General features: G+C 40.0%; 3 protein-coding genes across 8 annotated transcripts in view; 1 reads left to right on the plus strand and 2 right to left on the minus strand.

Moving 5' to 3' along the window:
* Positions 1–1,897: 1,897 nt before the first annotated feature.
* LOC148427553 (chymotrypsin-like elastase family member 2A) lies at positions 1,898–4,587 on the plus strand. Of its 3 annotated transcripts, none has more exons than XM_088407474.1 (8): positions 1,898–2,249; positions 2,419–2,507; positions 2,686–2,783; positions 2,847–2,984; positions 3,646–3,782; positions 3,996–4,141; positions 4,236–4,388; positions 4,463–4,587. In XM_088407474.1, exons 1-8 carry the CDS (start codon positions 2,210–2,212, stop codon positions 4,478–4,480), a joined length of 819 nt encoding a protein of 272 aa, XP_088263600.1. In that variant the 5' UTR covers positions 1,898–2,209; the 3' UTR covers positions 4,481–4,587. The 3 variants fall into 3 exon arrangements, with proteins under 3 accessions (XP_088263600.1, XP_088263602.1, XP_088263601.1); XM_088407475.1 differs by having other exon boundaries at positions 1,903–2,249; positions 2,862–2,984; XM_088407476.1 differs by lacking the exon at positions 2,847–2,984 and having other exon boundaries at positions 1,899–2,249.
* A 1,102-nt stretch (positions 4,588–5,689) lies between these two features.
* On the minus strand, positions 5,690–13,017 carry tmem51a (transmembrane protein 51a). Of its 2 annotated transcripts, none has more exons than XM_088401506.1 (4): positions 12,832–13,017; positions 10,489–10,605; positions 9,489–9,956; positions 5,690–8,009 (listed from the first exon to the last, which is right to left on the minus strand). In XM_088401506.1, exons 3-4 carry the CDS (start codon positions 9,899–9,901, stop codon positions 7,634–7,636), a joined length of 789 nt encoding a protein of 262 aa, XP_088257632.1. In that variant the 5' UTR covers positions 9,902–9,956; positions 10,489–10,605; positions 12,832–13,017; the 3' UTR covers positions 5,690–7,633. The 2 variants fall into 2 exon arrangements, with proteins under 2 accessions (XP_088257632.1, XP_088257639.1); XM_088401513.1 differs by lacking the exon at positions 12,832–13,017 and adding an exon at positions 12,276–12,345.
* A 2,832-nt stretch (positions 13,018–15,849) lies between these two features.
* Positions 15,850–22,685, minus strand: part of kazna (kazrin, periplakin interacting protein a) — a 119,034-nt gene continuing 112,198 nt past the window's right edge. For 2 of the 3 annotated variants that reach the window (XM_088401475.1, XM_088401482.1), the window contains 7 exons: positions 20,566–20,774; positions 19,999–20,117; positions 18,303–18,534; positions 18,134–18,235; positions 17,829–17,995; positions 17,583–17,724; positions 15,850–16,505 (listed from right to left, as the gene is read on the minus strand). In XM_088401475.1, coding sequence (XP_088257601.1) covers positions 16,347–16,505; positions 17,583–17,724; positions 17,829–17,995; positions 18,134–18,235; positions 18,303–18,534; positions 19,999–20,117; positions 20,566–20,774 — 1,130 coding nt within the window. In that variant the 3' untranslated portion in view covers positions 15,850–16,346. The remainder of the gene's footprint in view (positions 16,506–17,582; positions 17,725–17,828; positions 17,996–18,133; positions 18,236–18,302; positions 18,535–19,998; positions 20,118–20,565; positions 20,775–22,685) is intronic. The other variant, XM_088401492.1, reaches the window with a different exon arrangement.

The raw sequence follows: 22,685 nt of genomic DNA on the forward strand, positions 1-22,685 counted from the left end.
TATAGGACTACCCGACTCGTTTTTATAAACACAACCAATTGTAAGTGAGTAGTTACAGTACGGATGTTATGGGTTAAGTTGTTGATTCACAAATGAAGAATGAGTGGATTCAATATTAAAAATGACAAAAAGTTTGTCGCATTTTTATAGAATTGTATTGGCAATAGCTAAGCAAATGTTATCATAGTGTTTCAATCAGTTAAAAAAAGCTTGCAAATAACCAGATTATGCTATTTTGAAAAAAGTTTTAAAAAGTAGGGAAACTGATTGAAAACTGAGTGAAAAATCAGAAATCTGGTTTTGTCAGATTTTTTAAAATTTTTTTGGTGTACCTATATTCTCTGCTCATGCTCAACTGTTAATTCTTGACGTCGCATGGAGGTAAGACAGCGTTTGTCGATTCTCCACCTTGGAACATATGGTTTTAGTTAGACAATCTTATAATGCTCAACAATGTTTCTGCCTTGGAGCGCAGCACACTACATAAAGGCTACTTTGTCTCATGATGCTCACATGCGCAAGCACACACACACGCACACACACGCACACACACCACACACACACACGCATATATATATATATATATATATATATATATATATATATATATCAGACCTAGACTTTGACGGTTCCAATATTGCAACGCAAATAGCTGAAGTTATCATCACTTTGTGTGTTTTTTGTTTTTGTTTTTATTTGTTTTTTGTTTCTTTTTTTAAGTTTTGAAAATGTCTACCTTGGAAAAAACATCTAAATAAACACATATTAAACACACACACACACGCATTGTTGATTTATTGTTTTTATTTATTTTGAGTTTTGTTTCACATGGCCCTTCAAATGTGACCGTTGCATTTTTTGGCGTTGCTTGTTTTCGAAGTTCTACTAAAGTTGAGGTACCTCTAAATGAATATTGTCTTGACATTATTCATGGTTTGTTAGGGCTTTATAGTGGCATGACTCGCCATAAAAACCAAAATCTTTATTAATAATGCTACTTCACCAGGTCAAAGGTAGTCCCCTTGCCTTCTGATCTAGAAAGGTTTAATAATAATAAAATGTGACTCCAATTATTGTAAATTATTCAAATATCTATTAAAGTGAAATGAAAGATAAGTTTATCTCCTTGTAGTTCTAACTATAGGCCTTTATCTAGCTTGCTGTGAACCCTGGGAAACAGGACAACTCAACAATCATCAATTAAATCATTCATTGATTAAAAAAAAAAAAAGAAGCTTTCTTGCAATACTGATGTAAATGATTAAATTGTGGCTATGATGGCCATTGACACCCAACAGTGCAAATAATATTTTAATTCAAAATTATGAAAATGTGTTTCATTTGTAATTTTACTACATGCAGTACAGTAAGAGTTAAATACTTTTTTAAGCATCGTTTTTATAAGCAAATACAATTATCTAATGCCATCTTGTGGTAAGCTGCAGTACTAGTAAAAGGCATATTTTAGTTTTTCTCGTGCTCATACAACAAATAATGACATTATACACGGCAGGCCCTTCCAGACGTGTGAAGGAAACATATATAAAGCAAAGTTGAAATTGTAAAAGTACATTTTGATTGTAGTTGTACCTAACGTTATGGCTAGTATTGTTGGCTGCATAAGGAAAAAATCTGTTTCTGCTTGACGTTTCATTGAAGAGATTGATTGTTTTTTTTTTTTTTTTTTTTTCAATATTCCGGAAATCGTGGTAGGAAGTAGGCCGGAATTGATAAAAGCACGTACTTTTCAATATGACCGAATATTAATATGGGTTGAGGCGTAGGAGCATGACTAAATAAACCTCCAAGATAAGAAGATTTTTAGGTATCCCCACTGAGAGATTATTTTGCAAAGCAAACCTCAATGGGAACCTCACAGATGTCTCATTCCGGCATTTAAAACCCAGTTCAGTATATTAGGCGGCATAGCCTACAGGACACCTGAACTGCCGTTTCTCTCGATTATCTCTTTGTTTATCGTGTTCAGTAATGTAAAGAAGACCACGAGTAGGAAATTACACTTTTTTTTTTCATTTTCTTGCTGGCTAATAGAGAATCAAAATGTGCGTTGGCAAAAACATGTACGAAAGAAAAGCAGTGATGGGAACATGCTTCACCACAACACATGGCCAGTCCCCCTGCTTAACACTTGTTTGAATTTCTGTCATGCTTTTTTTCTTCTGAGGACAGCCACTTCGACCGAGCAGTCATGAGGAACCTGGTTCTTCTCACTTTAATGGTAGCTGACGGTAAGAACGTTAACGTGTTTATGGCGAACGCAATTGAGAGTTTCTGTTTGACGTTACAGCTTTAGGTGTACTGTGTTGATGAGAAAATGTCGCACAAAGCATTAATAACGCCAACAAGGAACAGTACAGTTTGTTGCAAACAATGTTTGGCTGCTCACATGATTTTTAGTATGCGGATGCGGCGTTCCCGCCTACCCTCCTGTGCAGAGTCGAGTTGTTGCAGGGGTGGACGTCAAACCGCACAGTTGGCCCTGGCAGGTGAGGTCCTACTAGGGATGCGTTTCTCTGTCATTTGATAATACATGTAACAGTTTTGTGTTGACTTTAAAGCACACAGTTATTCAAACATGGTTCCATTTTTGCAAGCTTTACAGTACGTTTGCCACAATGCTCATAAAAATATAATCAACCGACGGCTGGTTTAACTTCTGTACAGGTCTCTCTCCAGTCAGACAGCAGTGGGCGCTGGACTCATATGTGTGGGGGAACCTTGATTGCATCCGACTGGATACTCACTGCAGCACACTGCATCAAGTAAGAACGAACACAAGAGGAATGTGGAAAAGAAGGTAAAAGGTTGGGCAACCTTAGCATCAGCTGTACTTCCCACAGTGGCCGTCACAACTATAGAGTGGAACTGGGAAAGCATAGCTTAAATGCCAGTGAGGAGAATTCGGTAGCTCGAAGGGCAGCCCTCATCATCACCCACGAGGCCTACAACATTCTGCTCAGTCGGTAACAGCATTCTCACCACAAACAACTACATTGCAATTTCATATTAAAGTGAGCTCGTGTTGAAGTGTAAGAACATTCTAAAATTCAATGATTTGTTTAGTGGGGTGGTTGTCAACCTTTTTTCAGCAATGTACAGCCTGTAAAATGTAGTTTTTCCACCAAGTACCCCCTGACCAGCGCATTTTTGATAGGATGAAAAAAACAAACACACCTGTTTTATTTCTGGCTTGTCTGCATCAACGGCCATGCACATCTGAATAAAATATCAAAATAGAGGCATGCAATTTTTTGCAAAGAAGTGACCATAACACAATTCAGTAAATTAAATTGATTAAATCAAATAACCATGCAAAAAGTGTTTAAAAGTAATTATTGAAGAAAATAAATGTTTCAGGAAAATATAAATTCAAGAAACAAATTAATGTTCAGTAGGTTATTCAAGGTCATTATTTTGAAAATGGAGATTCTCCCTCATACTAGAATGGTTTGACCCAACTTGTCTTGTTACCTGTCAAGTTAATGAATTATTTGTGTGATATATCCACAGAAACTGTTAAAATCTGGTGTTTGCCTGATGTGCCTTCACATATCCCCCCCGGGTGTACTCATACTCCCCATTTGAGAAACGCTTTGTATGTCCTGCTGCATATGGTTTTTGCAGCAACGACATAGCACTGATGAAACTCTCCACCCCTGTGGTCTTCACCGACGCTATAATGCCCTCCTGCCTCCCACTACGTAATGCAGTCCTTCCCCATGGCACTGCATGTTACATAACTGGCTGGGGTCGCATGTCCAGTAAGTACAAATTCCATGGATGTCAATATAGTCATTATTGAGGTATACTTATTCTGTCTCAAACCATTAATATAGACAATTGTAGATGGTTTTTGAGGGGGTCAGTTATTTGTGTGTTTTTCAAAATCATGAAAAAGACTTACACTAAAATGAATTGGAAAGATTTCCCATGGCTTCTTGTCTTATTTGTCATGTGTGTACTGCTTGTCCCAGCTGAGGGCGCTCCGGCTGATATCTTGCAGCAAGCTCCCCTGCCCGTGATAGGCCACGACACCTGCTCAAAGCCCGATTGGTGGGGCGTCCTGGCAACCGAAAAGATGGTCTGCGCTGGCGGAGATGGCATCACTGCTGGCTGTAATGTGAGATTAATAGGAAACCGAGAATCAAGTCATTAAGACTAGTAAACAAACAGGTGAAACAAGCAGGATTTTGTCATTTGTGCATGACTTACAGGGAGACTCTGGGGGTCCTTTGAACTGCCAGAACCCTGATGGCTCCTGGAGCGTTCATGGTGTGGTGAGCTTTGGCTCAGGGGAGGGCTGCAACTTCTTCCAGAAGCCAACCGTGTTTACTCAAGTCAGCTCCTATCTGGACTGGATTGACAAGGTAGGCAACAAAACCCAAAAAGCTAGGCTTTGCAAAAACAAGGTACAGTATGTTGCTTTCTCTTGTCTGTGCAGGTTAAGAGCAACTACTGATGCAGCTGTTCAAGTTTCTGTGGCAAAGTAAAATGGTCTCATTTGAGCAACAATGGAAAAACCTTAGTCATGTAAATTATATTAAAATTATAGTTGCATCCTGAAAATATATCAGTATTGTGTTGGTTCCATTCTAATATCTAGCTGCTAAGTTTTCTCTTCAGCCTAGTCTCCTTTTAATGACATATTTAGGAAACATATTTAGTTGGATGTCATCTGAGCAGGGTTAAAAGCTCCTGGACTTATCCTGTACGAGACGCCGATAACCTTTAATTCTCTTGGAGCCATTTTGATCATCTCTTACAAGAGAAAACTAAAACGGAAACACAAAACCTTTTTGACATCAAGTCTGCCTCACAGTTAAGGGACCTGAGTTCGAATCCAGCAGGCTGTGGCCTTCCTGTGTGGAGTTTGCATGTTTTCCCTGAGCCCCACGTGGGTTCTCTCCGGGCACTCTGGCCCTCCCACGTTCCAAAAACATGCATAACAAGTGTATTGTACATACTAAATTGTCCCTAGCTGTGATATGGTACACAAATGGTTGTTTGTCTCTCTGTGCCCTGCGGTTTGCTGGCAACCGGTTCAGGGTGTCCCCTGCCTACTGCCCAGTGTCTGCTGGGATCAACTGCAACTTGAAATCGACTGCAGTGCTTGTGTCTGCCAGCAGAGATCACTAGCTGTAACAGAAGCGTTGTCAAATGATGCAATTTTCCAGTAAATTGGCCATAAATGTCCCACAAGAGTTTAATTTGAGCATGACTAAAAATGTGCATACATTATTCTTAAGATTGAAGCCTGATGGAACTATTGAAAGCTTCTGTTTGGCGTTCAGTTCGCGTTCAATCACGCCATTTTTTTCTGCTTTATGCATACGCAGCTCGAGTGACTCGCAGATCGACCGGCAATTACTTAATAGCTTGATGTATGAGGTAAGCTCGCCAACAAAAAGCGTTTGCCTACGTGACTAATAGTAGCTTGGTGTGATGTCATGTCATTTTGCATATTCAACTCAAATCCAAAGGAGAGATTCATGCAAAGACGTGGAGTCGTGTCTCATGTGGTCTAGTGCAAGCGAGAATTGTTTTAAAAATATCTTGCACTAGCAAGTTTTCAGTTCGTAGCCTAAACACAGCACAATTTAGAGATGTACTCAGGCAAAAACAGTACTCAACACATTTTAATCATACTCATACCAATTGTATGTTTTAATTAAATAATTTTATTCCCGAAAGAATACTCTCATAATACATTGCATTCAGTTCACAGTGGCAAAAATGCATTTTTAGCAAAATATTCTGAAAATACATACTAAAACAAAGAAATTGAATTTAAATTCTAAAAAACACGAAACAGCATACGTTTGTTCAGACTCTTAGTGGAAAACAAAACTTTTTCTGCAATCTTCAAATGTCTAGGAGAAACATTCTGAACATTATATTAACACTATTCAGTTGAGAAAGAACCAATTTTACAAGCAGATGAGGTACTCCGTGACCATAAACAGTAAAAAGAGTACTGATAAACACGGGTAATGGCTAAATTACTTATGTTCATACAAATGCTTGCAATGCATCATGTATTCCTCTTTACACATTATCTCCACCTAAGTTTGATCCATGTATTCCCATGTGTGTTATTGTCATCTGACATTTAGCAGGTATTGATAAAAGACTGCAGGCTAATGGCAACATTTTCCTCTGAATGGAGAGCCTTGTGCTGCGTGGCTCATTGCCAGCATGCTCAGAGGTGAAAACAGGGCTGTGAGTCAAGCTGTGGTTGATGAGCAAGCCTTGCTGTTAGGACAGTGCAGCTGCACACTCAAAGAGACTCTCTGTTGGTCATCTTGAATTAGACCACAACAACAAAAAAGGCCTGCACTTGAGTGGAGTCTATGCTTGAGCTTTCGAGGCGCGACTGCTATTCTCGTGATGACTGCGTCAAGGCAGGCCCTTGGCTTTTCACGAGATTTTTCTATTGTTCCCTTGTTTACCTTTTCCCTACAGGATGTTTTCAAGAGAAAAACTGACACTGGATTGTGACGAGCAGAAGTCAGCTTGGCCGTAATAACACGAATTACTGAGGTAGACGCAGCCAAACTGCAAAGTGAGGGGGCACATGGAGGGGGAAAAAATAATCGTATGTTTGTAACAACAAATGTCATTGTAACACATTACTGTTTCTTCAACCACAACCCCGTGGAAAAAACGAGCATGCCACAACATTGCTATATCCTAAAATTAATCACAACATGTTTAAATACAAATGCTAACACACACACACATATATATATATATATATATATATATATATATATATATATATATATATATATATATACACACACACATGAATCTGCATTGCGTAATATGTACTGAATAATGTATAGTGTTACTGAAAACAAGTTAGTTTCTTTTGTGTTAGCAAAATTGCATGGTTGAATTGTTAATGGTAGTATATCTAGCCAAAATAGTTGATGTCTGCAATGTTGACAGAGTGAGACGTGGGAATGCACATCTTGTTGAAATGTGATGTTGCAGGTCACACTGGTGAAGAAGAAGAAATACTTATGGTACTGTTCTGGGAAAGAAAATACAGTTCCAGTTTAATACTGTCGCTAATTTAAATACAATTTACCACTGAAGTCCATTCCAGAGTTGACAAAATCAAAGGCATGTTGGTCCTGGGTAAAAAAGGAATGCGCTGCTTGAACAGAAGCCAACTCCCCCACTTTTGTTTGCGAAGCTCTACAAGCAATGATATCACAGCCACTCGGGGTGTGGGTGTGTGAACAGTTGTGGAAGATGGGGTCAAGTCTGCAAACATCACTCAATCTGCTGGCTGGATTCAGTGAAGGTTGCTTGAACAGCTGCTCCTGGTCCTCATGTGCGTACAAACAATTCCAAACGAAGTCTCAGGGTGTCTTCCAACAAATGAATCTACTCAGGCAAGATGAGAAACTATATTTGGTGCTTGTTAACCTGGGATGCATATGCTGAAATGAGGCAGGGTCACGGAATTTCTGAGTAAAATTCTTGGTGAATGAATTTGATACCCAAATTGACAGGAGGACGTAATGCAGACTGTTTCGCACGAGTTCAACAAGGCCAGTCCTGATGGAAGGTTCTAGTAACTGTGCAAGCTTCAAAGTCAGCATCAGAGAGGGGGTACCTTGTCCTCGTACTGTGGCGGCGGGGTGAGAGGTTCTATACTGATCCCAGCAGCCGGTTGAGAGTTGGGCACCTTCTCCGATTTGATCCTGCGGATTTTGATGGGGAGGAGCATTCGTGTACTTCTACCGGGTTTCCGATTTGAAGCGGCTGCGGGTGTGGCGCCGGATGTTGGGCTGAGCTGCGATCCAGCCTCCGGTCCTTCAAAGTCAGACTGCACCCCGTCGACTTGGACCAAGTCGTCGTAGGAGGGAAGCTGAGAAGAGCTGGGCTGAAGATTGCTTTGACGCACAGGGTACTGTCCACTCCCTACCGCCTCCTCATAGGTGGGCACAGCATAGCGTTGGGTATCTTGCTCCGCGCTGCAAACGGGAAAAAGGAAACATTATCTGGATCAGCACCAAAATGTCAGGTGCACTCCCAGTGGGCAAGCTGGACTGTAGCAAGTTTCGGGGTGATTAGCTCTCCTCTCAATCGCTCCTCAACAATCTTTAATTAATTCTGCTGTCATTAATTCAAAATACGGCGCCAGCCGTCCACATCAAAGTCTACTAACTCTCACATTGAATCCTGACCAGACAAAACGCCTTAAATACATCACAAAATCAAGTGACCGTTGTTACATCATCTTGCGAGCCACGAGTGATACAAAAATGAAACGATAAACGACAAAGCACCACTTCCTTCCGCAACAAAATAGGCTTACTCAGTTGTATCTAACACAATTATTTTCACTCATTGTATGAAAACAAACAAACATGTTATAACATAAGCGATTTCCACTCAGGTGTATTTCTTTGCTGGGTTACATCAAAAACAGGCTCAATAAGGCCTCTCGAGGGTTGGAATTGGGCACCCCCGGTTTACAGTACTGAATATACAGTATCCTGCATTCGTTTTAGTCACCATTTTAAGAGTGGCAGGTTTCTCAGTGACTTGTTTGGGATGCGCTTATGTCCAAACACATAAAGGATCAAAAGTTACAGCACATGTTTTACTCCCAGATTTTTTCCTGCATATAAAATTTAGAGGCAGCCGCCTCTGCCTAGTTTCGGAGACTTCTGACCTCAACAGTCCTGCCATCTTAAAATCGGTTATTATCTTATCAGTGTTGCACTAGTACTTGAGTGTTTTTTTTTTTTTTTTTTTTTAACTGCAATCACGCTAATATGCTGATCTAACATAAACAAGATCAGTTGCTCTGAATTTAACACAGAAAAGTAATGACATTCTTCATGGCTATATAGGATGTTGGACAATTCTGAGAATTTTTAAATAGGTAAGTATTTTTCATCTCCCTGGGGGAAAAAAGGGTCACCAAGAAAACCTTGAAATTTCCCCAAAAATCAGACTGCAATGAGGAGGCGGTCGATTGTGTCACATTAAAAAAAGTCACTGTACCGTAGATCCTTCAGGCTATGATGGACTTAAACTGCCAAACAAACAAAAACAAAATGAGAGCAGTTCCTTTTTGCAATTTAGACCATCTAATACACCTGCCCTGCATGTTTTTGGAATGGAGTGCCCGGAGAAGACCAAGAACATGCAAATTCCACAAAGGAAGCGAGCTGGAATTGAACTTGCTACCTTTGAACTGTGACTCGGACGTGCTAACCACTCTTGAACGGTGCCACCCTGATTTAATTATATTTGGATATTATATTTGGTTTTCTTTTTTATTTCAGATTATATTTATATGTATTTTTTTTCCACATTTACAAACTGAATTTTTCATTTTGGCAGTTTTGGTCGGACCTGTCATCCCACAATAATAGTGTGCTAACGATAGTTTTCAACACCACTGGGATGTCTTTATAGAAACGGAACATGATTTAACTTACATTTCTACATCCCCATTCTCCCTGGCCGTCACACCTCTGCGGTTCTGGGCCTCCTGTAGCCTCCGCTGCTCCCTCTGCTTGTTCCTCATTCCCAGACATAAGGACAGCAGAAGCATGACCACTCCCGAGGCCACCAGGACAAAGGCCACAGAGGAAGCTTTACTTTTCCTGCTCTCAGAAGAATTGCCTTCTCCACTTGCATCACTGTTGTTGTTACCATTCGGTACGGCAGGCACCACGCTCCATACTATCATGACAATGCCGAGGGCCACGAGTCCAACGCCCAGAGCGCAGAGTGCGTACTGGGAACCAGAATTTCCACTGTTCTCGTTGATGTTGCTGTTGTTGTTGTTATTGTCGTTTGTGTGTCGTCGACTGTGGGAGCTGGATTGTCCATCCACACTGGAACGCATCTTGACATTAACTCCAATTCAAATCTGGGCCGATCAAAAGCTATGAGATTCAAATCTACAAAAAAAAAAAAAAGACACACCAGTATTAAGCATTTTTTTCGAAAAACAAAAACGTAAAGCTATCTGGTGAGGCTGACTGGTCTAAACACCAGTCATGTACAACAATGTAAAACTATGAGGAAACAAGCTGCTTTCACCCACAATTTTGCACAATGTGGGAATTCATGCCCAGTTTTCAGAGTAAGAGCCATAAAAGAAAGTGTCACACAATGCCATTGGCACATCTACACAAGGGGTGCACGAATAGTTAAAGATTTACAGGTACGTCACTTATTTTCCACAGTGAGGATAGAAGCTTAACATGGGCAGCCACAGCGTCTCTCAAAACACGCAAAAGACACACCACTACATCTAACATAAAATTAGCTATTTTTTACCCATAAATACTTGCGGCTTATTTTGTTCAGGGTCTTGGCAGACACTTTTGTATGGTATCATCTCATACTTTATGGATTCCAGGCACGCCACAGACATAATTAGAAGTACATCAAAGACATAAGGCCAAAACAGACACAATTAAATCTTACCAAATGACCTTGACGCTCGCTTGGCTGCTTCTGCAGTTGTTGTTGTTGCTGCTGCTGCTTGCAGTAAAGATCCTAAATCCTGCCTCATCCATGGTATTGGCAAGGACTTGTGCCAACCTTTACCAAAAGAGTTGATAAGACTCATGAAAAGGTTGTTTCTTGGTGAAATGGCTTATAAAAAGGTACAAATAAAAAAAAAACTCAAGAAATAACATCATAGCAAGGAAATATAAATCAAGTCACGCAAATTAGGTACCGCTGTTATCCAAAAATCGGACCTCTATTCTATCAATGGGGCAGGGCATCCTCCACACTCCCCAACAGTACCCTAGTCGTTCACTGTGCTTTGCACAATACTGCTTGAATGGACAGTTAACTTGCATTCGCACTTGCGCAAACATACACAGAGTAGAGCACTAAGGAATGTGTGGCATGAGCCAAAATTATGATGTGGACAGCTGAGTAAAGTCGCCCCCCATTACGTCAAGTGTTCTCTGTTAATAGACACACCTACTAAACGTCTAAGAGCCTCACTGTACTGCAACAATAAGGGCAGCACGCCATCGCTGACGGTCTGTGATAAGAAGCGGGGACAGCAGAATGGAGCGTTGCTGGGCGTGTGGCTTCTGCCATGCGGGCAAGGCATTTGGAATTGGAAAATGTTTTCAAGAGTGTCATTCATTTGACGTCATTCAAATGCTCCAATTGGACAGGAGCTTTTTTTTTGTCAGATTTATTTGCAGGTTTTGCTCACAATCCAAATTCCCGCTAGCCGTTCGTATTCTCCTTAAAATGGCTGAATCTGGGCTTTGTTTTTGTGGCCGTATTTCAATTTGCATTCTTGTTCATCCTTCCGACCTTTTCAAATGTCATCAGTCGCTGGTCAAGAAGTGTTCCAATTGAAATTATACATTACAAAAGAGAGCATGCTAGCTCATAACAAGAATGCATTGATTGGATTCTGGCGAAAGCTTGCCGAAGAACATCTCCTGCTGTCGAAAATACATTCAAGAGGTGGCCCTCAACCTGGGTTCAATCAAACCATTGGGGTTTGGTGAAGGAGGTCTCAAGATTACGTGGAGCCTCGGCTGCCGAGGTCATGACGCACCCGACTCATCGCATCAACTCGTGATGACGTGATTGCTTGGCCATCACTGACTGCAGATGATTACATTGCTCGGCCAATCGATGCCGTAGGGAATTTAGTGAGCTCAGCAGTCTCCATGTGACTGATGTAATAGTATGTTGTTATTTCCTCCTTAATGTTTTCATCTATGTTTAGGTTGAAAAAAAAAATGTGGTAAGCCCTGGAATTTTTTATCCCATTTGTTACGTTGTACCTATGCCAGCAATTCTTCGAGGATGATGGATAATAAAATTAAGAAAAAACAGACTCTGCTGTTAAAATGACATGAATGTGACACTTTCCAAAATGAACTGACCTCCCCCAAATATGTGAACTGATCCCTCAAAAGCAACAGCAGAAGTCACTGATTTGGAGCTAAGACATTTTTGTGTGAGTTCATGCAGTGCTGGATTTGTTCTTTAATTAAAATGGTTTCTATACACGGTTCGATTTATACGCGTCTTGACTTTGAAAAATTTGGAAAAAAAAAAACAAATATCCGACTTTCACTAGGGAAGGCTTATGAAACTTGCAGGTTTCAGTATTGTACCTTATACAAGGTAAAGAAGCATTGCATTAGAGTAAGAGAAGGTGTTAAGAAGTGTGCAACCATGAATTTGATTATTGTCATAATTATTATTATATTATATTCATGACGTACCCGGAAGAACATTTCCAAATACGTTAGCAGATATAGTGTACTTGGGGAGTACACATGACCGTACTCTTGTGTTCTTCATAAAATAACAATTTTACTTCCTGGTTTGGCGTCTATGTCATCACTTCCATATATGGGCACACTTGCATCCGCTCATTCGTGTTGCTGCACGACTTTTTCACACTGAGCATGAAAAGGCATAAAAGTGCCATCAACAAGGACATACAAGTACAAACGTACACATGCGACATTTGCCCGAAACGCAAATAAAAAAATAAGCAAAACGCGTAACCATCGTCTTAGCGGTTAAATGCTACTTTCGCCAGTCGAACACCAGTTAAGACGTCCTAGTCGCCTCATGCAAAAAAAAAAAAAAAAACTACGATAGGAAGCACCAGACCCAACAAAGCCACACCCCTTGGTTGTTGGAAACTTTTTAAGCAAAAGAAGGGACGTCGTCTAACTTTTAGTAACGAGTGAGTTACGGCCAAAGAAAGTGGTGCGTGTGTGTGTGTATGTGTATGTATGTGTTTTTTTTTTTTTTTTTTTGTACACTCACCTCCTCTAAACTAGTCCTCAGCTCCGCCACGTCATTTGCATTTGATCAGTGAATGAATACGATGCGCGAAAAAGTCGACGGCATCGTATTGTTCGTAACAAATAGAACGTAAAACGATGTAGTTTTTTGTTTTGCTAGGCAAAAAAAAGGATGGTTCCAGAGACAGAGAGCGCGAGACACACACACTCAACCAGTGAGAGAAGGAGGTTACTTACTTCCACTTCAGGGTTAACCCTTTACTGACAGCAGCCTTAAAACCGTCGGCTCCCTCTAAATTGGTGGGCTGCGCAGATCCTTGGTTTTAAACGTTTATACATAAACCGTATTTGCGAGCTGGCATTATTGTGAACTTTATCGCTTATTATATTTGCCTTAAAATCAAGAGCTGGATTCGAATCTACCTTTTTTTTTAACATGATTTGGTTTTGGTTTCCCGTCATTTTAGAAAATTCCAATTCATAAAGATAAAAGTTGGTAATACAAGCAAGTTATTCGGTGCTGTAGTGGTTTGGTGAAAAGTTGAAATACCCTTCCTTCTATCCATGCATCCACCCAACATTGAGCATATTTAGGGAAATAAAAATGTTACAGGTGATACCCGCCATAGGCTACACACTCCTTGTGTGTGTGTTGAACATCCACAGTACGAGCGGTTTTCCTTAATATTGCACTGCACATAGGTTCAATGTGCAACCACATTTGCATACACAAACAGTCCAACGTCTGCAAAATCCAGTAGAATTTATGTGTGAAAATGTGCTTTCACACAGAAAACGAGACTGTTGTGGTGACATGAAACGATAGAATGAAAAGTTGAACGATGCTCATGAACGCATGATCTATGCCATTATCATGATTCATGAACGTTTGATGTTGTCAACCAACCACAAGAACTAAAAGTGGCATCTGCTTGTATTTTCTTGACCACAGTTTACATGTCGGAGGCTTGCACAAAGTGGCCCATATTTTTCAGATCTGTTCTTCTTCAAGATATAAGCAGAGGTCTGTTTCACAATAATGACAAAAGCAGTTGAGACCAAAGCCAGTGTATTGCATTGTTGTGTTTGGAATTTTTCTTCCTATATTAACACTGTTATCTGACGTCGCTGCCCTCTCTGTTTTGAGTCACATGCAGGAACTCAGACAGGAAAGGCAAGGGAAAAGCCTTGATTGCATCTTGCGCTTTCTCTTCAAGCAAATTATAGCCCGAATGAATTGAACATACTGTATGCCCATGTTTATATGCTGGGTAGCAAGTACGTCTTGAGATATGTACACAGCCCAGTTTCAGGCAAGTTGCGATATTACGTTAAATGTAAACAAACACATAATAAAATTAAATCCAATCGCTATCCGATTAAATACACTACAAAGCAAATTATTTCAACCATGTTCAACCAATGAGCTGGAGCGTTTACCATATGTACTATTATAATTATGCATATTTTATAGTTCTGTAAAATACTTAGGTCATTGCAATAATTAGTTAAAAAAAATTCCCTAATTTTCAGTGTGTGGAAGTGTGTGTCGAGTTGCGACACTGTCATCAGGTGGAATGTCCGTCGATCATTGGGTTCTGTGTCACCATTAGAAAAATCCCAAAGCTGGCTGCCCAATGTGAGTAAGAGGAGGATGTTACGACACACTAACAGGGAATTGAGTTAACCTGAAACTGTGATTCAACATGTGCAACACTGCAGTACACTGCAGAGCCTTGTATAAATGTATTTTTTTTTCCCTTCCAGGACCAATTGTTTGTCTAACTAACTGTTCACCAATTTAACTCAATTATTAACAACTGTTAAAAATCTGAACATGGTTTCACTGTCAAACTCTCCTTTGAAACAATATTATGTAAATCCAAACCCGCTAATATGAGAGAATTATATGAATATGAACCTGAAATTAAAATCCGACTTTAAAAGCCTAATCCTACTGTACTTTGAAACCATTTTTTTTGAAACTCCAACCCTAATTTTAAAGCCTTCTTTGGAATTGTAACGCTTGTATTAAAGCCTTCTGTAAATTGTAACCCTAATTTTAAAACCTACGTGAAAACCCCAAGCCAAATTTTAAACCGTAATTTGAAACTCTAAAACCCTAACCCCGTTTTGAAAACCCAAGCCGAGTTTGAAATCCTACTTACAAACCATAACCCTTAATCAAACCCTACTTTGAAAATCCAATCCTAGGTGGAAACCCTACCAGGAGTCTTGAAACCCAACCCTATTTGATTCTCTACTTGAAACCTAATAGAAATTCTAATGTGAATGGTTAATCTTAGTTCTATTGTCTCCAATAAAATTATGAAACAAGTTTGAAAACCTACTTTAAAACAAAACCCTATCTTGAAACCTGAAACTCACTTTAAATGCTACTTAAACTCCAACCCTACGCGAAAATTGAAACCCTACTTTGATACTCTAACCTCAGTTTGAAACTGAACAATAGTTTAAAATCCTGACTGAAACTGTAATTTGAAATCCTAACCATAGTTTGAAAACCAACTTTGAAACCCTAAGCGCTTAAAACCCCGACCTTTGTTTTACAACCCTACTTGAAAAACCTAAGCTTAGTTCAAAACTCTCATTTGAAACCCCAACCTCATTTGAAGTCCTACTTTAAAACCTAAAGCCTTGTTTGAAACTGGCTGTTTTTTCGGCTGTCTAAAACCGTGGCTTCTTGAAGGCTAAACCTTCCTTTGAAACTCTTACTCGTTTGCCATCATACTGTAGATATCTACATGGCTTTGTGGTTTGCACCCCTGACTTTGCAGGTGTGGGCAAAAATAATTTTCAGTGACTTCTGAAATGTGTGTTTTTTTGTTTTTGTTTTTTTCTGCTTGAACAGTAATGCTTTCCCACATGTGAAAGACTAGGTGGATTCCCAAACAGAATTGCATGTGTCAGGTAAAGGTAATATCCTGTTGCCTTGGAGGAGGCTGAGGCTTTTTATTAAGCGCTGTTTACCACATTCGTCTCATCTCTACTTCCCACCGGCTCTAACGTAACACACAAAACAGCTCAGTCATACCGTATTTAATAGAAAAAAAAAACCTTTATTTTTCATGTGTTCATGTTGATTTCACAGTTAAACTTTTGTAAACAACTCTCTTTGTGTGTGGGCGGGTCTGTGCCTGCATGTGTGTGTGCCAAATAAATATGACTGCAGCATACATACTACCGGACAAACATTTTTTGTTAATTGAGACTGGCTTCATTGACAAGGCATCACACACGTCAGCTGCAAAGATGTATGAATGATAGTCAATTTACATTTATAATACCAATTTTGTCATCAAGCACCCCATACAAAGTCCATTTAATCCGACAAACAACAACTTCAAAAATAATCATTATAGCTTCAGTTCTCCATCTTTTGATTTTGTTCCAAAAAGTGACATCCAGTATTTAATGAGATGCAGTTTTCCTTCAATCAGACATTTGAACCAAAAAGTAAGTGCAATCCGTCAGCAAAAGCGTCCTCTTGATTCCCCGTTTGGCACCGTAATAACCTCACACGTTTGTCAGCCCGATGTTGGCGTAAGCCCGGATGGGGCTCCCTTGTGTCCTGGGAGGTGTTTGATCTCTGACCTCGTGAGGTAGTGACCCATAGCTGCTGTGGTAACTCACGTCCCGACCATTGCGCGCCTTTGGGCTGAATCCTGTCGGTGGCTGCGAAAAAAAGAAATCCTCTGTAGTGCTTTTGCTGCATTGATGTCATTTGAAGGAGTTCCCCCGAGCCAGGGCACATGTTTTACGTGCGGGAACTCAAACAAACTGAAATGTTGTCACTTGACTTACAAAGTCACTGATGTTTGAATGGAAACTATGGTCATGGATACGTAGGGTAATTTAGGGATCAGCAAAAGTACGCAGTGGCAGAAGTATGGCCCTTTAAAAACATCTTACCTCATTCAGTGCCGGTCCTTGAGAGAATTTGGGCATTTTTAGTACCCGCGTGGTATTGTGTTCAATGCTTATAATATACACCAAATCCAACAAATTCAAAACATGGACTCTCTCCTTTCTGTCATTTAACATTCTTTAATAATCAGCAGATGAAAAAAAAGGTACACAATTACAAAATTCAGCCATTTCTCCCAACGGACTCTCCAATATCAGAAAAGTTGCTTCCACGTTAGACACTTACAATGGAGAAGAATCGGATACCCTCGCCCCATGCATTCCCGTTCCTTTTGTCAGTGGCATCGAATGAATTAAGATAAGCTATTATTTCGTACGACTAATTACTTACAAGTCGTAAGGACTCAAATAATATATTTCTTAGGTAGCTTGTGCAACACTATTTTTTCTGTGAGCACCTAGTAGAGGGTGTCAATAAAGTCTCCTTACCATTTAAAAAAAAAAAAAAAAAAACGCAACTGATTATTTTGTTCAGATTTGTTTTTTTGTACTCAGTGTTTTTTAAAGTTTTCATCACATTGCATTTGTGTGTTTCAGCAAAGGATTACTGATGGCACTGCCACAATTGATGAGGCTACGCTACAGCGAACACGGCAAGAAATCGAGTACCGTCTTGATGTGCTTTGTGCAACTAATGGTGCCCATGTAGAAGTGTATAAAAAGAGGTTAAAAAAAAACGGAATAAAAACTGAATACAATAGAACAAATCCAAACAAAATATCTAATCAATTGCATTTTTAATACATTTTTGAAAAGGTAAAGAGACTTTATGGACACCCTGCATATGCATATTGTGTTTGGCGTAAGGTCGTTGCTTTTCCTCACCTTGACAGCCCTCCTCCTCAGGGAGCCCTCATCATCCGCGTGTCGACTGGCAGAACCGGGCGACCTGCTCGGGGAGCTTTGGCGAAGGGGAGTTGGAGGTGTCCTCAAAACCAAACCATCAAAGTCTTGCTTGGTATCTTCCCTGCAAATTTCAATTCATACTTAACATCTCTTGCCGGAATAAACGTAACGATGTTTGCACGCAAATTTATGAAGCAAAAAGTCTACAAGATCGCACGTGTTTACCTGGCCGCGCCAATCAGATTTGTCAGCTCTTCTTCGAGGTGTTTGCGAATCATGTGCTTGTTGCAGGGAATTCCCATTGTTGTGGCCAAGGTGTCACTGGTAAAACTGGGTTCCAGCACCATGACAGCTCCATGAATGCCGCCGCTAGCGACACCTTCTGCAAACTCCTGCACATGCGCACATGAAATTTGGTTGAACGCTAGGCTCAATTCCTTCCAACAGAGTGAGTCGATTCAAATTTGGTTTAAAAAAAAAACAAAAACAAAAAAAAACCTAGTTGATTCAGTTTAAAATGCTGTCCTCACCTTAAGGTCAATGTCTTTAAGCCATTTGATGACACGATGAGAGGTCCAAACCAACAGGTCCGTATTCTGGTGCTCACACTGTACCCGGCGGGCTTGTAGTGCCTGGAGAGCATTTCACTTTTCACTCAAGTTTTTGGTGCCAGGTTGAGCTGTAAGCATTACCACTTACATCCTTGTCAAAATTTAGCGAGTGCAGCAGCTCGATGCCCAGCAGCAAGCTGACTTGGTGGAACTTCTTGGAGACGTTGAGATGGCGTTCCAGGTCATGGCGGGTCAGGGAGCGGAGCATGCGCCCGTCCACCAAGTGGGTGTGAAATGCCTGCGAGTACTGTGGCAAGCCCACATCGCTGAGCCAGGCCTTGGCCACCCAGTGGTGGTCCATGTCTGCAGCCTTAGACAACCTGCAAAGGGGCAGCAGCGTCCGTCAGTCGCGGCCGTGGGCCGGTCCCTGAGCGTTTTGTTTAGATTTTTGACTCGTATTTGCATTATCAGTACTCAGTGTGAATGGGCAGACATGTTTGTGTTAGGTTTGTATCTAAAGACATTCATATTGTATTTATATCTGGAGGGTTTATAGCATTTATAGCACTTTTTTAAAGTTCTTTAAACAAAATAAACCAAACACATTTAAAAGCATGTCATCATGATAATAAGTGCCATCCTCAATTTTTAGGTCTGATTTTTCTCATTCAGATTAAGGTACAGTACAATGCGAAGGTTGCAAAAATACCCCAAATTTCAAAGAGCCAATGCTAATGTACTTTTGCCAATGTCAAGGTGGTGAGTTGGGCGCTCCAACCAATTCTAAATTGGGTAATGGAAAAGATGATTTAGCCAGCTATGTTATTAGTGTGCCAAAATAATATATTGGTGTATGTAATATTGTACTTCTGTGTTGATAGCATACAAATCCAACAAGCATCATGTGACATTATACACACAAGAAACAATTATGGATCAAAACAAAGAATTGACTCTATGTATTGGTTGAGCTGACACAACTTTCAGATTTTTTTTTTAGGTTGTCTTGTACAAAATCAACTATTTTGGGGTTGTGTGTATAAACAACCAAGAAAGTCAGTTCAAACTCAGCCAAATTATGGGGCGGACCTTTAGGGGGTTATTTTCTAACCCAACAGTTTTAAGGCTGTACATCAATAACTTTGCCTAAAGATGTAGATTTATAAAATGAACCTAGAGCAGAACGGCAAACAGTGCACTCTAAAAACAGCTGGGTAAAAAAATAATCTGATTATTAGTCAGAAAAGGAAAGATATAAATATTTGGGTCGATTTGTCCCAACCTTCTGTGTAGTTTTGCAGAAAACAAACCGTTGTAGAACACTTGTTTTGGCTAAAACAACACAGAAAGTTGGATGAAATAAAGCCAAACATTGGGTTGATACTTTCTGACCAATAATTGGGTGATTTTAATAGAACTGTGTTTAAAGTTGGGTTAAAAAACTGGAACCGCAATGGAGGGGGTGTTTACTGTTGACATTACACTCAAAAAAACTGCTGGGTTAAAAGTAACTCAATTATGGGTCAAGACAAAAATCAAAACATGGTTTGTTTTGTATAAAACAAACTATTTTTGAGGTTATCTTGAACAGAATGACACGTTTTTTTACACATTCACTGGGCTGCTGGATTATTTTTAATCCAACTATTTTTAGAGTGTAGGCATGCACAGTAGGTAAATGGACAGATATGTTCATGATGTAAGAGGTTGACATTGACATCAGTCTGTGTGTATCATGTGAATATGTAGTGTAACCTGTTGGACCAATACCAAAACCAACAATCAGATGAAACGCTGCCTCTACCATGTAATTTAATACAGCGTGTCTGTCAAGCTTGCCTCACCCTTTTCCATCCTCAGCCTCCCTGTAGTCTTCAATTGCCAGTCGCAGTTTACGACGATGCATCAAACTGCTCACACCCAAACCGAGTTCCAGGTCTTCATCGGTCAGTCCCAATAACACCTACAATACGAACAGTGTCTTGAGTGTAGTGTGTGTTTGTTTTATTGTTGTGTCAGTTACCAGATAAACATGAAGTCATCTGTTTTTCAAAAACTTACAATCATACTAGATTATTTTACAGTCTCTGCGGTACAGCTTGCGGCCCTCCAAGGTCCAAGGGTCTGCATCAATTTACAGTGACACCCCGCATATTTGCAATTCGGCATTTACTTATTTGATGATTTATATTTCAAATCCAGACTCTTTTATTTTCTTAAAAAAAAGACCTGTTCACTGTTTTTCAGCAGTATCTCGTGGCAAAAATGTTCGAGTTGAGGAGTTTCTTTAATAAACAAAGGGCTCTAATGGTAATCGCAAGCTATTTCAGAGGGGCGCATGGGTTTTCACTTTTTGCGGCAGGGCTCAGTCTTTCTAAATGGGAATAGGAGGGCTTCACTGTATATCTTACCTTCCCACTCTTGACGTTCTCTGAGCAGGTGCGTATGTACATTGGCATGGCCATGACGACCTCCAGCCATGCCTGGACGGTGCCCGCCCTCCACTGGGACATGGGCGTGTTCCTGGCCAGCTCCACCTGCTGCAAACGGTCCAGTTGGTCTTCGGGGCCGTCCGGCAAGCTGATGCTGAGGCGGGTGGGGCTGGCGAGGCACTCCGAGTCTGAGTGAGTGGGTGAATATGGGAGGGGAGTGGGGAATGGGGGAAGGACAGGTGGGTGGTTGTGGTTGGCAGTTGTGAGCGAGGCAGAGACAGCTTTGTGGCTTTGGTGAGCAGTGACATCGCATAGGGTTTCTCAAGAGCAAGGCTGGGCAAATAAGGTTCATAGGGAACCCACTGCATTTTTTTTTCTTTTTCTTAAAAACGGATGAGGCAAATCATCCATAGTAAGAAGAAACAATAAACATGTAGGTAATTAATTTTTTAAATAAAAAAATATAGTCCGTATGTAAAATTTATTTTTCTCGTAAATATGATCAATATTGTTATTTGTGAGCAATCCAATTATAATTAATCAAATGATGAATGAAGTAAATATCTTGTAGAAACTATTCAAAAGAATATGCAAAATAGTTTAAACCACTCGTTCAAAATTGTATCACGTATATACGTTAACCAACGTAAAACTTCAAACTACACACACCCACGCTCACATGCGTGCAGCACGCAAACACACACATACTGTACTGATATGTAGGACCTACAGTTAGCAGATATATTTGAATAAAAATAAATCAATGTTCACGTTATTTTACATTTATGAATGAAAAAGAACAAGAAAATGTAATTGATATATTTTTGGGGGAAAAACTGATGATAGTAATCAGTGGTGTCTCTAGCATGAAAAGTTGAGGGGGGCACCAGAGTGGGCACAAGCAGCAAAACCTACGCAATAAATTATATTTCAATTCAAGAAGACGGTCCTTTTTTATTCATAACTTTACAGATTATGAATAAAAGCTTTAAAATATTTCAAATGAAAGTATCACACACTGGAATCGTTCATTGCTTGAATAGAAAGGATGCACGTTGAGCCTTCATTTAATTGTCAAAGTCCAAAAAGCCAATACAGTAGGTTCTTAAGGGCCCCACTGGGCCCGACTGCATACAGTCGCTAATGCATTTAATCTCTGCTGTCCCATTGTGCTTCTTGTAAATGTCTTGATCCTTTTTAGTGTTGAAAAGTATTTTTCTGACTCGGTTGTTGTCATTTGAGTTGTGATGATTATTGAGCAGTGACGCAGTTTCAGAAAATGCATTCTGTAGGTTGTAACCCTAACCCTAACTGCAGCAGACAGTGCTTTGCCGGTATGCAATTCTGAGTGACAGCACAGCAGATTTTAGTTATACGTTCAAATTCAGCACTTGCAAATGATTTCCTGAACTTACCATAAGCTTATGCTGCACTTAAGTGATCATTTTTGCAAAATCTCTCCTTCACTTGAGCAAAGCACAGTATCACAAGTTTCCTTCATAATTGTTGCAGTCTGTTTACCTTCATATCCTTGGTCCTACCGCTTACTCTTGACCAGTATCATCCACTTATTCATTCAGTCGAGTCGATCTTTGAATCCCATTGTAGCCCATGTAGTGTCTAGAGTTTTTCTAATCACACATGATATTACAAAATATGATTTATAGATTGTTACTCTATAAATTTTGAGCCTGCATAGTTCTCCACCGGCGCACAGTAGTGGGCCCGGCCCCACTGGCCCCGAGTGCAGAGACGCCACTGATAGTAATTCAACAAATATTCCAGTACCTGTAGTCTTGATAATACCGTATGATTGTTCAGTAGGTCGGATTAATGCTTGGCGCAAGCCTTATGCGCCCAGTGGTCCACACAGATATAAAGCAAGAAAACCGATAACAATAATAACTATAATACTACTAATAAGAATATCGATAGATATGAGCTTTAACTTGTTGCAAGCAAGCTTTCAATAAAATAATTACCTATAATAAGCTTACCATAATTACCTACAATAGGTCAATCAAAATAGAGAGCAAATAGATGTCTAACATTTAATCTTCAACATTTTTTAAATTAGTAAACAAAATTAACTGTATTGT

The sequence above is a fragment of the Hippichthys cyanospilos genome, chromosome 2 (genome assembly GCF_059441005.1).
Source record: "Hippichthys cyanospilos isolate Australia breed blue-spotted pipefish chromosome 2, RoL_Hcya_1.0, whole genome shotgun sequence".
Classification (NCBI taxonomy): Eukaryota; Metazoa; Chordata; class Actinopteri; order Syngnathiformes; family Syngnathidae; genus Hippichthys; species Hippichthys cyanospilos.

What these genes read in the sequence shown, in the direction of transcription:
- LOC148427553 (XM_088407474.1), top strand. Translation starts at nt 2,210, where the DNA reads ATGAGGAACCTGGTTCTTCTCACTTTAATGGTAGCTGACG. An exon ending in CGCACAGTTGGCCCTGGCAG is followed by an intron (nt 2,508 to 2,685) that starts GTGAGGTCCTAC and finishes ACTTCTGTACAG; the next exon opens with GTCTCTCTCCAGTCAGACAG. An exon ending in TGGCTGGGGTCGCATGTCCA is followed by an intron (nt 3,783 to 3,995) that starts GTAAGTACAAAT and finishes TGCTTGTCCCAG; the next exon opens with CTGAGGGCGCTCCGGCTGAT.
- tmem51a (XM_088401506.1), bottom strand. Translation starts at nt 9,901, where the DNA reads ATGCGTTCCAGTGTGGATGGACAATCCAGCTCCCACAGTCGACGACAC. An exon ending in GAGAATGGGGATGTAGAAAT is followed by an intron (nt 8,010 to 9,488) that starts GTAAGTTAAATC and finishes TCCCGTTTGCAG; the next exon opens with CGCGGAGCAAGATACCCAAC.